Source organism: Anomaloglossus baeobatrachus, chromosome 12, assembly GCF_048569485.1.
Source record: "Anomaloglossus baeobatrachus isolate aAnoBae1 chromosome 12, aAnoBae1.hap1, whole genome shotgun sequence".
Taxonomy (NCBI): domain Eukaryota; kingdom Metazoa; phylum Chordata; class Amphibia; order Anura; family Aromobatidae; genus Anomaloglossus; species Anomaloglossus baeobatrachus.
Genome location: NC_134364.1, coordinates 62,057,677 through 62,072,638, shown reverse-complemented (window position 1 = coordinate 62,072,638; position 14,962 = coordinate 62,057,677). Strand labels below are relative to the sequence as shown.

General features: G+C 49.1%; 1 protein-coding gene across 2 annotated transcripts in view; it reads left to right on the top strand.

The window, feature by feature from the left end:
• Positions 1–14,962, top strand: part of TDRD9 (tudor domain containing 9) — a 502,525-nt gene that overhangs the window by 141,343 nt on the left and 346,220 nt on the right. For both annotated transcript variants that reach the window (XM_075330093.1, XM_075330094.1), the window contains 2 exons: positions 352–432; positions 10,922–11,086. In XM_075330093.1, the coding sequence (XP_075186208.1) occupies positions 352–432; positions 10,922–11,086 (246 nt within the window). The remainder of the gene's footprint in view (positions 1–351; positions 433–10,921; positions 11,087–14,962) is intronic.

Genomic DNA, 14,962 nt, shown 5'->3' with positions numbered 1-14,962 from the left:
AATAGCTCCAGTGGGAATCTGCAGCCTCCAGATGGTGTCTCCTGTCACAGCAGCAGGTCAGTGAGTAAATGGATCAGGTAACCGGGTGTAAATGGCCAGGATAAGATCAGGATTATAGGAGCTCTCTTCCCATGCGTCCTCTCTGGTCGGCTACATCGCCCCGCCCCCCCACATTTTTTTTTTTTTGTTTTGGATCTCTAGTCTGAGCACCCTTCGTTTCGCAGACTAGTGGTGGTCTGTGCACCTGGACCCCAACAGTCATGATATGTCACTACAGGAAACAAAATAGGAAGACTGTAAAAATCAATGAAAACTTAACCTTTTTTATAATCTGTTTATTGTCCTAAATAGGTCCATGAACGCACAGAAGAGATGGATTTCCTGCTGATGATTGTACGCAAACTTTTACGAACTAATTCAAGAATGGTGAAGGTCTGTAAACTTGGCACAAAAAATAAAATAAAAAATATTTTTTTTTTTTTAGATATTGTAGTATTTTTATTTTTATATTATTCACCTTCACATCGATTATATATTATATTATATTATTATATTATATTTCGATGTGAAGGTGACACAGGACACCAGGAACACTCCTATTGTCAAGGAGGAGAGGTGACAAAGGCTTTAAAATCATGTATGGATTGCAGTTTGTGTACAATCCAATCTGTTACGCTCCTCCTTCCGAGAGCCGTTACTTTTTTTATTCTTCCATCAATCTTGCCATATGAGGGCTTGTTTTTTACGGGATGAGTTGTAATTTTAAATGATAAAAAGGAGAGAAGCTCCGCGTCACCGATTAAGTAGGTGCTCTAGGGTAAAAAGTAGCACATGGAAAAAGAGTAACCCCGGCACACTACAACTCCGAGAAAAAAGGTAAAATGCAAAAAGTTGTATGAAATATTTTTATTAACACAATAGTTCCTTGAATGTTTTTTTTTCCAGAAAAAATGAATGTGGTCCAACAAACTGGACGTTTCGGCCACAGGCCTTCGTCAACATGGACTATTATCTGATAAATATACAAGAATTACAGTCAAAATTACATCCATAAATAAAATGGAGTTTATTCGTGCCTTCCAACATCATTTTTACTAACAGACGAGGACATATTATAAAGGTAGAAACATATTGTGATACATAGTAAAGTTGATCCCATATGTTCATGAATTGGTAGGTACAGGTGAATAAGCGGTGCATAATCTAGGACCTGGATGATTATATTAATGCCAGTGATGCAGGTGTGTGCCCATCAAAGTCTATGGAAGTCCGACCAAAGGTAGAAAAAAGTGGAGACAAAAAGAGAAAGAAAGGAGGAAATAAAGAGCAGGAAAGTGAAGATAAGAAAAGAACAAGATAGAAAGAAATACATGCAAAAACTGGAAGGCCTCTGTAATAGCACTCACCGTGCACAATCAAATGTATGCAAATATTCAGTAGAAGGACTAGGAGTTATGGGAATGAGTAGAGTCTCATATGTTTATCACTATAATGAAAAACATGTATTGGTGAAACATAATACAAGTATGCGTTATACATAAGAACAATACTGTCCGCTGTATATTGACTATATGTACAGAAAAATGAGGTACCTGTGTCAATTTGCATACCCATAATTGGAACGGTATACACGTCAAGGGTATTCAATGCTAGTACATCGATTCTATACTGTGTGTAGCACTAAAATGGTGCTACAGAATTAAGCCTGCTTTACACGGTACGACCGATTGTGCGATTTCACAATCGATCGTACCCGCCCCCGTCCTTTTTGCGTCACGGGCAAATCGCTGCCCGTGTCGCACAAAGTTAGTAAACCCCGTCACACATACTTACCTCTCGTGCGACCTCGCTGTGGGCGGCGAACGTCCACTTCCTGGAGTGGGAGGGACGTTCGGCGTCACAGCGATGTCTCACGGGCGCCGGCCAATAGAAGCGGAGGGGCGGAGATGAGCGGGACGTAAACATCCCGCCCACCTCCTTCCTTCCACATAGAGACGGCGGCGGCCGCGGGAGGCAGGTGAGCTGCTCATCGTTCCCGTGGTGTCACACGGAGCGACGTGTGCTACCACGGAAACGATGGTCAACTAAAGTAAACGATATTATGGAACCTAACGAGCAGTACCCGACTCACGATTTGTGAGCGATACTGCGTCGCTAGGAGGTGTCACACAGGCCGGCATCGCCAGCGATGCCGGATGTGCGTCACAAAAACCGTGACCCCGACGATCTATCGCACGATAGATTGCCTGGTGTAAAGCAGCCTTTAGACCTTAATAGAAAAGATTTTTTCTATTAAGGTCTAATTCTGTAGCACCATTTTAGTGCTACACACAGTATAGAATCGATGTACTAGCATTGAATACCCTTGACGTGTATACCGTTCCAATTATGGGTATGCAAATTGACACAGGTACCTCATTTTTCTGTACATATAGTCAATATACAGCGGACAGTATTGTTCTTATGTATAACGCATACTTGTATTATGTTTCACTAATACATGTTTTTCATTATAGTGATAAACATATGAGACTCTACTCATTCCCATAACTCCTAGTCCTTCTACTGAATATTTGCATACATTTGATTGTGCACGGTGAGTGCTATTACAGAGGCCTTCCAGTTTTTGCATGTATTTCTTTCTATCTTGTTCTTTTCTTATCTTCACTTTCCTGCTCTTTATTTCCTCCTTTCTTTCTCTTTTTGTCTCCACTTTTTTCTACCTTTGGTCGGACTTCCATAGACTTTGATGGGCACACACCTCCATCACTGGCATTAATATAATCATCCAGGTCCTAGATTATGCACCGCTTATTCACCTGTACCTACCAATTCATGAACATATGGGATCAACTTTACTATGTATCACAATATGTTTCTACCTTTATAATATGTCCTCGTCTGTTAGTAAAAATGATGTTGGAAGGCACGAATAAACTCCTTCATTTTATTTATGGATGTAATTTTGACTGTAATTCTTGTATATTTATCAGATAATAGTCCATGTTGACGAAGGCCTGTGGCCGAAACGTCCAGTTTGTTGGACCACATTCATTTTTTCTGGAAAAAAACATTCAAGGAACTATTGTGTTAATAAAAATATTGCATACAACTTTTTGCATTTTGCCTTTTTTCTGGGAGTTGTAGTGTGCCGGGGTTACTCTTTTTCCATGTAATTTTAAATGAAACCATAAGTTATACCATATAGTGTACTGGAAAATGCCAAAAAAATTCCAAGTGCGGAAAAATTGCAAAACAAAGGCGAGATTGCAATTGTTTTTGGGGTATTTTATTCACAGCGTTTATTATATGGTAAAACTGATGTCGTTTTGATGCCTCAGGTGGGTGCGAGTTCGTAGACACTAAACATGTATAGGTTTACTTTTATCTAAGGGGTGAATAAAAAAAATAATTCAGAAGTTTGTCCAAAAAAGTAATGCACTTTATGCACTATTTTCCGCAACCCATAGCATCATATTTCAGGATACGGGGCTTAACTGCTTATTTTTCACGTCTCGAGCTGACTGTTTTAATGGCACCATTTTTGCGCAGATGCTACTTTTTGATCGCCTGTTATTGTATTTTGAGCAAAATTTGCGAAGACCAAAAACGTAATTTTGGCGATTGTAATTTTTTTTTTTACCTGCACCGTTTACCGATCAGATTAATTTATTTTATATTTTGGTTTGGCATTTCTGAACGTGGCAATACCAAATGTATTTATTTTTTTTTCTTTAACCCTTTTATTTTCAATGGGGCGAATAGAGGATAACTTTTTAGTTTTAGATGTGTTTTTTTTTTTTTTTTTGTTTTAACTTGCTAGCCCTAGGGGGCTATAAGGATGAGCAGTCTGTTTGCTCACTCATTTCTTCTGATCAGAGCAGGAACGCTCTGATCAGGGGAAATGCTAAGTTCCTGTTACAGCTGCTGCTCTGCCGGATGTAACAGGAACTACGTCATGATTGTGACAGTAGTCCTCACATGACCCTGTGCTACCATGGCAACCATCGGGGCCTCCGATGGCGGTGGGGAATGTCGCGCTCCCTGCTGCGGCGCTTTAAATCGCGCTGTCATATTTTGAGAGCACGAGATTTAAGGCGTTAACGGGGGCAGGAGAATCGCGGATCCACCTATGCTTGCAAAGCACACGTCTGCTTATTTGTACAGCAGACGTGCGGAGATCACCACCGGCTCACCACAGCAGCTGATGGTGAACACCCCTTTGTGATTTAGAACCTACCGTTACGTCCCAGGTAGTGGAGGGGTTAATGTTTAAACCGCCAGCAACTAATGTTTATGGGTGAGATTCTGCTGTTTTGGCATGTCAGGTGATCTTCAAATGTGACATGCTGTCTGCAATCTATTCCAGCCCAAATGGCGCTGCTTCCCTTCCGAGCCATGCCGTGCGCCTGAACAGTAGTTTTCTTCGGCGCTCCATTGGGAGACCCAGACGATTGGGTGTATAGCACTGCCTCCGGAGGCCACACAAAGCATTACACTAAAAAGTGTAAGGCCCCTCCCCTTCTGGCTATACACCCCCAGTGGGATCACTGGCTCACCAGTTTTCTGCTTTGTGCGAAGGAGGTCAGACATCCACGCATAGCTCCACTGTTTAGTCAGCAGTAGCTGCTGACTCTATCGGATGGAAGAAAAGAGGGCCCAGATAGGGCCCCCAGCATGCTCCCTTCTCACCCCACTTGCGGTTTGTAAGGTTGAGGTACCCATTGCGGGTACGGAGGCTGGAGCCCACATGCTGCTTTCCTTCCCCATCCCCCTGAGGGGCTCTGTGGAAGTGGGATCTTACCGGCCCCCAAACCCTGAGGCCGAGCTCCATCCACAGACCCAGAGACCCTGCTGGAGGAGCTGAGTACAGTCAGGGACAAGGCCCTGCAACGTTCAGGTACTCTGTGTCCCTGCACAGACAGGCCACGCACACTCCAGGCTTGCTGGGTGTGCTAGTGTGCCGGGGGCACTAGCGCTGCGCGCTCGGGTTAGAGTCACTGCAGCTTAGCTGAGTGATTTTATGTCTTGGGAACTACCGCGCCGGCCGCTCCGGAAGCGGCGGCGCCGCTGGGACTTGTAGTGCGCCGGGGACTCGCGCTGCCCGCGCTTTTACGGCGGCAGCGCTCATAAATCTAGTCCCCGGCTTTTGCGGCCTAGCTCTGCTTAAGTTCCCGCCCCCACCCTGTCAATCAGGGAAAGGGAGAGACGCTGTTCTATAGCCAGCGCCGAGGGCTGGAGTCTTATTTACATACTCCAGCCCTCTCACTGGGCACAGTGGGGACGCAAGTTTCCCGCTCTTGGTCTCAACACGCCCAGGGCCCGCCCCTCTCCACAGGACGCCGGCAGCCATTCCTGCATGCAGTCTGGCTGGAGAACGGACACAGGCTCTGGGGGACTCAGACAAGGGACTCTGGCGACCACACACCCGCGTTTATGCGGGCGGTAAGCTGCACATAAGTGCTGGCCCCACTGGTGCCACAGTGTTATTTGGTGCATTTTTTCCCTGTACCATATATATTTATATTGCACTGTACAGTCGCTTCTTGGCTTATACCCTACATTGCTCTGAGGAGACAACAACATGTCATCCGCAAAACGCAAGGGTGCCAAGGCACAGGCGGTATGCACTGCTTGTGCCGCATGTGGGGCTAATCTACCGGCAGGTTCCAATGACCCCCATTGTGTGCAATGTTCAATCCCTGTGCCACTTCGGCAGCCAGAGTCTATGGTAGTAGTGGCCCAGGCAGAGACGCCTGTGAACCCTGCCCCGGTGAGATGTCTGTGACTATGACAAAAATCCTGGAAACCTTGCAGTCCAGGCCAGTTTCTCAGACCATGGACACTGCTGTGTCTATGCTCCCCGGTCCCCCTCAGTTGGAACTAATCCGTACTTCAAGGGGGTCCCAGGCATCACAGGCTGAAGACTCTGACTCGGATGACAGTCCCAGGCAGCCTAAGCGGGCTCGCTGGGAAAGACCCTCGCCGTCATCACACTGGTCAGGGTCTCAGCGAGACGAGGCTCTGTATGAGGAGACAGAGGTGGGTGATCAGGAATCTAATCCTGACACCGCTCTCAATCTAGATACCCCTGATGGTGACGCTATGGTAAATGACCTTATAGCGGCCATCAATAGACTGTTGGATATTTCTCCCCCAGCCCCTTCAGCAGAGGAGGCAGCTGCACAGCAGGAGAAGTTCCATTTCCGGTATCCTAAGCGTAAATTGAGTACTTTTCTGGACCACTCTGACTTCAGAGAATCAGTCCAGAAACATCATGCTTATCCAGATAAGCGTTTTTCCAAACGTCTTAAGGATACACGTTATCCCTTTCCCCCTGACGTGGTCAAACGCTGGACCCAGTGTCCAAAGGTGGACCCCCCAATCTCCAGGCTTGCGGCTAGATCCATAGTTGCAGTGGAAGATGGGGCTTCACTTAAAGATGCCAATGACAGACAGATGGACCTTTGGTTAAAGTCTGTCTATGAAGCTATCGGCGCGTCGTTTGCTCCAGCATTCGCGGCCGTGTGGGCACTCCAAGCTATTTCAGCTGGCCTGGCACAGGTGGACTCAATCTTACGTCCAGCAGTGCCGCGAGTAGCGTCCCTAACCTCGCAAATGTCTGCGTTTGCGACTTACGCTATCAACGCTGTCCTAGACTCTACGAGCCGTACCTCAATGGCGTCTGCCAACTCTGTCGTTTTGCGCAGAGCCTTGTGGTTAAAGGAATGGAAAGCAGATTCTGCTTCCAAGAAATGTTTAACCAGCTTGCCACTATCTGGAGACAGATTGTTTGGTGAGCAATTACCTCAACAGAGGAAGTGGCAGTCGAGGTTTCGGTCCTTTCGAGGCTCCAGCAAGACCCAATTCTCCTCGTCCAAAGGGACTCAGAAGGAGCAAAGGAGCTTAGATTCCTGGCGGGCTCATTCACGCCCCAAGAAAGCAACCGGAGGAACCGCTTCCAAGGCGGCTGCCTCATGACTTTCGGCCTCATCCCTCCGCATCCTCGGTCGGTGGCAGGCTCTCCCGCTTTTGCGACATTTGGCTGCCACAGGTCAAAGACCGGTGGGTAGCAGACATTTTGTCTCACGGGTACAGGATAGAATTCAGTTCTCATCCTCCGCCTCGGTTCTTCAGAACCTCCCCACATCCCGACCGAGCAAATGCCCTTCTGCAGGCGGTGTGCTCACTAAAAGCAGAAGGAGTGGTGATCCCTGTTCCTCTGCAGGAACAAGGACAAGGTTTTTACTCCAATCTCTTCGTGGTTCCAAAAAAGGACGGCTCGTTCCGTCCTGTTCTGGACCTAAAGCTGCTCAACAAGCATGTGAACGCCAGGCGGTTCCGGATGGAATCCCTCCGCTCCGTCATTGCCTCAATGTCTCAAGGAGATTTCCTTGCATCAATAGACATCAAAGATGCTTATCTCCACGTGCCGATTGCTACAGAGCACCAACGTTTTTTTACGTTTCGTGATAGGAGACGACCATCTCCAGTTCGTAGCTCTGCCATTTGGTCTGGCGACAGCCCCACGGGTTTTCACCAAGGTCATGGCGGCAGTGGTAGCAGTCTTGCATTCTCAGGGACATTCGGTGATTCCTTACTTAGACGATCTACTTGTCAAAGCACCCTCTCAAGAGGCATGCCAACACAGCCTGAATGTTGCGCTGGAGACTCTCCAGACTTTCGGGTGGATCATCAACTTTTCAAAGTCAAACCTGGCACCGACTCAATCACTAACGTATCTTGGCATGGAGTTTTCATACTCTCTCAGCGATAGTGAAGCTTCCGCTGGACAAGCAGCGGTCACTACAGACAGGGGTGCAGTCTCTCCTTCAGGGTCAGTCGCACCCCTTAAGGCGCCTCATGCACTTCCTAGGGAAGATGGTGGCAGCAATGGAGGCAGTCCCGTTCGCGCAGTTTCATCTGCGCCCACTTCAATGGGACATTCTCCGCCAATAGAACGGGAAGACAACTTCCCTAGACAGGACAGTCTCCCTTTCTCAGATGACCAAGGACTCTCTGCAATGGTGGCTTCTTCCCACCTCATTATCACAGGGAAGATCATTCCTGCCCCCATCCTGGGCAGTGGTCACGACAGACGCGAGTCTGTCAGGGTGGGGAGCAGTTTTTCTCCACCACAGGGCTCAAGGGACGTGGACTCAGCAGGAGTCCACCCTTCAGATCAATGTTCTGGAAATCAGGGCAGTGTATCTTGCCCTATTAGCCTTCCAGCAGTGGCTGGAAGGAAAGCAGATCCGAATTCAGTCGGACAACTCCACAGCGGTGGCATACATCAACCACCAAGGAGGGACACGCAGTCGGCAAGCCTTCCAGGAAGTCAGGCGGATTCTGATGTGGGTGGAGGAAAGAGCATCCACCATATCCGCAGTTCACATCCCGGGCGTAGAAAACTGGGAAGCAGACTTCCTCAGTCGCCAGGGCATGGACGCAGGGGAATGGTCCCTTCACCCGGACGTGTTTCAGGAAATCTGCCGCCGCTGGGGGGTGCCGGACGTCGACCTAATGGCGTCTCGGCACAACAACAAGGTCCCGACCTTCATAGCGCGGTCTCGCGATCAAAGAGCTCTAGCGGCAGACGCCTTAGTGCAAGATTGGTCGCAGTTCCGGCTCCCTTATGTGTTTCCACCTCTGGCACTCTTGCCCAGAGTGTTACGCAAGATCAGATCCGATTGCGGCCGCGTCATACTCGTCGCCCCAGACTGGCCGAGGAGGTCGTGGTACCCGGATCTGTGGCATCTCACGGTCGGCCAACCGTGGGCACTACCAGACCGACCAGACTTACTGTCCCAAGGGCCGTTTTTCCATCGGAATTCTGCGGCCCTGAACCTGACTGTGTGGCCATTGAGTCCTGGATCCTAGCGTCTTCAGGATTATCCCAAGGGGTTGTTGCCACCATGAGACAGGCTAGGAAGCCCACGTCTGCTAAGATCTACCACAGAACGTGGAAGATATTCTTATCCTGGTGCTCTGCACAAGGAGTATCCCCCTGGCCATTCGCGTTACCTGTCTTTCTTTCCTTCCTGCAATCTGGGTTGGAAAAGGGCTTGTCGCTCGGCTCCCTTAAAGGGCAAGTCTCGGCACTATCCGTGTTTTTTCAGAAGCGTCTAGCGCGACTGTCTAAGGTGCGCACGTTCCTGCAGGGGGTGTGTCATATCGTACCTCCGTACAGGAGGCCGTTAGATCCGTGGGATCTAAACAAGGTCCTTGTTGCTCTCCAGAAGCCGCCTTTCGAGCCCCTGAGGGATGTGTCACTTTCTCGACTCTCACAGAAAGTGGCATTTCTGGTAGCGGTCACGTCTCTTCGGAGAGTGTCTGAACTAGCAGCGCTGTCATCCAAAGCTCCTTTCCTGGTGTTCCACCAGGACAAGGTAGTGCTGCGCCCCATTCAGGAGTTTCTCCCTAAGGTGGTATCCTCTTTTCACCTTAATCAGGATATCTCCTTGCCTTCCTTTTATCCGCATGCAGTTCATCGGTATGAAAAGGATCTACGTTTGTTGGATCTGGTGAGAGCACTCAGAATCTACATTTCCCGCACGGCGCCCCTGCGCCGCTCGGATGCACTCTTTGTCCTTGTCGCTGGTAAGCGCAAAGGGTCGCAGGCTTCAAAAGCCACCCTGGCTCGATGGATCAAGGAACCAATTCTTGAAGCCTACCGTTCTGCTGGGCTTCCGGTTCCATCAGGGCTGAAGGCCCATTCTGCCAGAGCCGTGGGTGCGTCCTGGGCATTACGACACCAGGCTACGGCTCAACAGGTGTGCCAGGCAGCTACCTGGTCGAGTCTGCACACTTTCACCAAACATTATCAGGTGCATACCTATGCTTCGGCGGACGCCAGCCTAGGTAGAAGAGTCCTGCGGGCGGCAGTTGCCTCCCCGTAGGGGAGGGCTGTCTTTGCAGCTCTAACATGAGGTATTTCTTTACCCACCCAGGGACAGCTTTTGGACGTCCCAATCGTCTGGGTCTCCCAATGGAGCTCCGAAGAAGAAGGGAATTTTGTTACTTACCGTAAATTCCTTTTCTTCTAGCTCCTATTGGGAGACCCAGCACCCGCCCTGTTGTCCTTCGGGATTTTTGGTTGTTTTTCGGGTACACATGTTGTTCATGTTGAACGGTTTTCAGTTCTCCGACGTTACTTCGGAGTGAATTTGTTTAAACCAGTTATTGGCTTTCCTCCTTCTTGCTTTTGCACTAAAACTGGTGAGCCAGTGATCCCACTGGGGGTGTATAGCCAGAAGGGGAGGGGCCTTACACTTTTTAGTGTAATGCTTTGTGTGGCCTCCGGAGGCAGTGCTATACACCCAATCGTCTGGGTCTCCCAATAGGAGCTAGAAGAAAAGGAATTTACGGTAAGTAACAAAATTCCCTTCTTCCACCACATATGGGGTATCTGTGTACAATGAAGAAATTGCACAATAAATTGGAACTGTGCATTTTCTCTTGTTACAATGAAAGATTTTGGGCTAAAGTAACTTTTTTTGTGGGAAAAAGTAAAATTTTCCTACAAGGCATTGACTAATGTGTAAAATGCTGGGACACTAGGACAGGCCGGGAACGCTTGTAAACCAGTTCATGGTGACGCATAAGGCTGAATGTCGTCTCCACCGGCTCTCAACTCAGTGCAAACAATTGTACGTTTTCTCGTGGCCTGCAGCGAAGTGTAGAAATTAATCTGAGCGAACACGAGAAAACTCTTAATCACAACACATTACACTGGTCACAGATGAATGCCATTCACCCTCCGGGAACACAAGTTTTATTTACAAAGACTAACTAGGATCATTTTAACCCGGCTTTAGCCCCTTCTGAAAAGTAAGATTTTAATCAATATCTCTCTAAACACGAGAACAATTTCTAAAATTTTGATAAGATCTAAGTGTCAGAAGTTTGTCTTTCTTTTTAGGTCATTTTGATGTCGGCCACCATAAACTGCCAAGAATTTGCCGACTACTTTGCAGTGCCAGTCCTCAACAAACTGATCCCAGCGTATGCCTTCAAGGTTGAAGGGGCACCCTTTGACGTGGAAGTGTGCTATCTGGATGATTTAAAACGTATTCCTAATATTAAGGTGCTTATGAACCTACTCTTGTGCTTTTCTTTGATATGTATGTATGGATATATGCATGTATGGATATATGTATTAGTGCAGGCCAAAAGTATTGGCACCCCTGCAATTCTGTCAGATAATGCTCAGTTTCCTCTTAAAAATGATTGCAATCACAAATTCTTTGATATTATCTTCATATATTTTTCTTGCAATGAAAAAACACAAGAGTGACACAAACAAAAATCAAATCATTGATCATTTCACACAAAACGCCAAAAATGGGCCAGACGAAAGTATTGGCACCCTTAGCCTAATACTTAGTTGCACAACCTTTAGCCAAAATAACTGCAAACAACCGCTTCGGCTACATGCGCACGCTGCTTTTTTTTCCTGCTTTTTTGATGCTTTTTTGGCTGCAGTTTTGTCAGCAGAACTTTCTGACATTTGACTTCCCAGCAAAGTCTGAGAAGTCAGATTTGTCATGCGCACATTGCAGTTTTTGTCAGCGTTTTTTTTTTGTCAAAAGTTGTGAAAAAAAATGCAGCATGTTCATTCTTCCTGCGTTTTTGTCAACATTTGTCACCCATTGAAATCAATGAGGGCATCAAAAACGCAGGAAAAATGCATGCTAATCAAAAGTGGTGCATTTTACCTGCCTTTTACCTGCGTTTTTGGTACCAAAAACGCAGGTGATTTGTCAGGAAGTGAGGTCAGGCAAGTGGTCCCGTCCTGTCCCGTCCTCAATGTGTTCCCCGAAGTACCGCTGTCCCCAGGGGAGATTATGTGGAGGACGGGGACTATCAGCAGCGGCGGCAGCGAGGGGGAAAAAATCAATGTTTTCAGCTGCCAATGTCCATCCCCCTCTCGCCGCCGCTGATAGTCCCGTCCTCCACGTGTTCCCCGACGTACCACTGTACCCAGCGTGCACGCACAGGGGAGATGATGTGGAGGACGGGGACTATCAGCGGCGGCGAGAGGGGGGATGGACATTGGCAGCTGAAAACATTGATTTTTCCCTCTCGCTGCCGCCGCTGATGATAGTCCTGTCCTTCACGTGTTCCCCGAAGTACCACTGTCCCCAGCGTGCACGCACAGGGGAGATGATGGACCCCTCTCACCGCCACCGCTGAAAGTCCTGTCCTCCACGCTCCTGTCAGCTCCACGCAGTAGCGCGATCAGCTGAGCTGTCACTGAGGTTACTCGCGGCCACCGCTGGATGCAGCGGTGGCTGCGGGTGACCTCGGTGACAGCTCAGCTGATCGCGCGGCTGTCTTCATTTGCTGCATGGAGGTGACCGGAGCGGCGGTGTCTGCTGCTTCTCCGGTCACCTCCATGCAGCAGAGCTGGAAGCGACGCTGGACCATCCTGGATTACGCCGGACATGGAGGGCTTTGTCGGGGTTAATAAATTGGTAATGAGGGAATGTGTTTTTTATTTCTAATAAAGGATTTTTCAGGTGGGTGTTTATTTACTGTCATTTACAGATTAATCATGGAGGGTGTCTCATAGACGCCTGACATGATTAATCTAGGACTTATTGGCAGCTATGGGCTGCCATTAACTCCTTATTACCCCGATTTGCCAATGCACCAGGGCAAACCGGGAAGAGCCGGGTACAGTCCCAGAACTGTCGCATATAATGTATGCGGCCATTCTGGGCGGCTGCTGACTGATATTGTTAGGCTGGGGGGCTCTCCATAACGTGGAGCTCCCCATCCTGAGAATACCAGCCTTCAGCCGTATGGCTTTTTCTGGCTGGCATTAAAATTGGGGGGGGGGGGGGGAACCGCACGCCAGTTTTTTTAAAATATTTATTTATTTCTAATTTCTTCATCGTTCCTTATGGGAGACCCAGACCATGGGTGTATAGCTTCTGCCTCCGGAGGACACACAAAGTACTACACTAAAAGTGTAGCTCCTCCCTCCGAGCATATACACCCCCTGGATGACCAAATCTAGCCAGTTCAATGCTTTGTGTTCAGGAGGATCACACATGCATTTTCATCTGATTTTTGATTTTTGATTTTAAAGAGTTGGAAGAAAAGCGGGTCCAAGCTGGACTCCCGGCATGTCCCTTCTCACCCCACTGTGTCGGCGGTGCTGTTAAGGTTGATTTCAAGGCTGGAGCCTTTACATGCCGCGCTCCTTCACCATCCCTCGGGCTCAGGCTTGAAGTGGGAGCCAGCACGGTTCTCACTGCTTTGCAGGAGACCGGTCTCCATCCGCAGCCCTCTCAGGACCCTGCCGGACGGAGCACTCATTCCCTCAGGGACCTGTCCCTGCGTCTCTCAAGCTAAGTATTGAGACGTTATTGTCAGGGGGTCCCTTGCATTTTTTATTGTTGGGGAGAGTGTGTTAGTTATTTTGGTGACATTTCCGGCCGGTTCTCTGGGTTTCCCCTGAGAACCGCGCAGAGGGTGCCTGCTCGCCGGCCGCACTGTAAAATTTAGTCCCCGGCTTCAGCTGCGGCCTACTTTCGGTTTCACTGCCCCTGCATGTCAGTCAGGCAGAGGGACAGTGCGGCGCCGCCCACCGGCCGTTCAGCAGAGGGGAGGACACTCCTCTCTGAGGAGATGTTTCCCTCCCCTGTATATCCCCTTGGCCCTCCGGTTCCCGCTCTTGGACTAGGCCCCGCCCCCCCTCCTCACTCCGGTGCCATTTTATCAGCGTTCTCACACTGATCGGCGCTGGCTGCTGCATCTCTGCAACCTGTCTGGGGGTCTGAGTTGTGGGATCCGGAGGGCACACAAACTGTCTGGTAAGCCACAACCTCTGGTTGTGGACCTTCTTATACACTCTCTGGGGGTCATTCTGAAGGAGTGTGTTCTTACTGCAGAGCCCCCACCTCAGCAGCATGTCTCACACTAGGAGCAAGGCTGCAAGGCTGTACTCAATATGCACTGCATGTAAGCTCGTACTGCCTGAACCGAGCACATATCCTCATTGTGATGCCTGCTCTAACATGGTGGTGCCTCAGCCTGGAGTCTCCCCAGTGGTCCCTCCTGCTGCTCCGGCCCCGGTGGCTGAACCCCCGGCTTGGGTAGAATTGTTTTCTAAGTCTATCTCCCAGTCCTTTGCTGACTCCATGGGAGAGCTGTCCCGGACTCTGCTGAGCATGCATCAGCCCCCTTCACAGGGTGCCTCTGCTGCTTCGGCTCGCTCTCCAGAGCTCACAGAGGATTCTTCATCTGCTCCCAGACCCCGTCCTCCTGAAAGGAAACGCAGGGACCCCTCTCCTTCCTCGTCCCGCGGCTCCGATTCACAAGCCGATTCGCAGGACGAGGAGGATGTCTTTACTGGGGGCTCGGACGCTACCTCTATGTGCCCCATTGATCTGACTGAGGGGGATGCAGATGTTAGTGATTTGATTGCGTCCATTAATACTGTTCTGGACCTCAATCCGCCAGTATCAGAGGAGCAACCCTCTCTGGCAGAAAAGCACCAGTTTACTTTGCCTAAGAGACCAAGGAGTGTGTTCTTTAACCACTCCAGTTTTCAGACCACTGTGTCCAAGCCCAGAGCCTGTCCTGACAAACGCTTCCCAAAGCGTGGTTCTGATGACAGTTTTCCTTTTCCACCAGAGGTGGTCAAGGAGTGGGCTCTCACCAAAGGTGGACCCTCCGGTGTCTAGACTCTCAGCCCGGAAAGTTGTATCTGTGGCTGATGGCACCTCACTCAAGGATCCCACTGACCGCCAGGTTGACCTCCTGGCCAAGTCTGTCTATGAGGCGACAGGGGCCTCGTTCTCCCCATCTTTTGCAGCAGTGTGGGCTCTCAAAGCCATCTCTGCTTCTCTGGAGGAGATGCATACCCTCACTAGGGACTCTATGCCTGAATTGGTTACCTTAACTTCCCAGGCTTCAGCCTTTTCAGCCTACGCCATGTCTGCCATGCTGG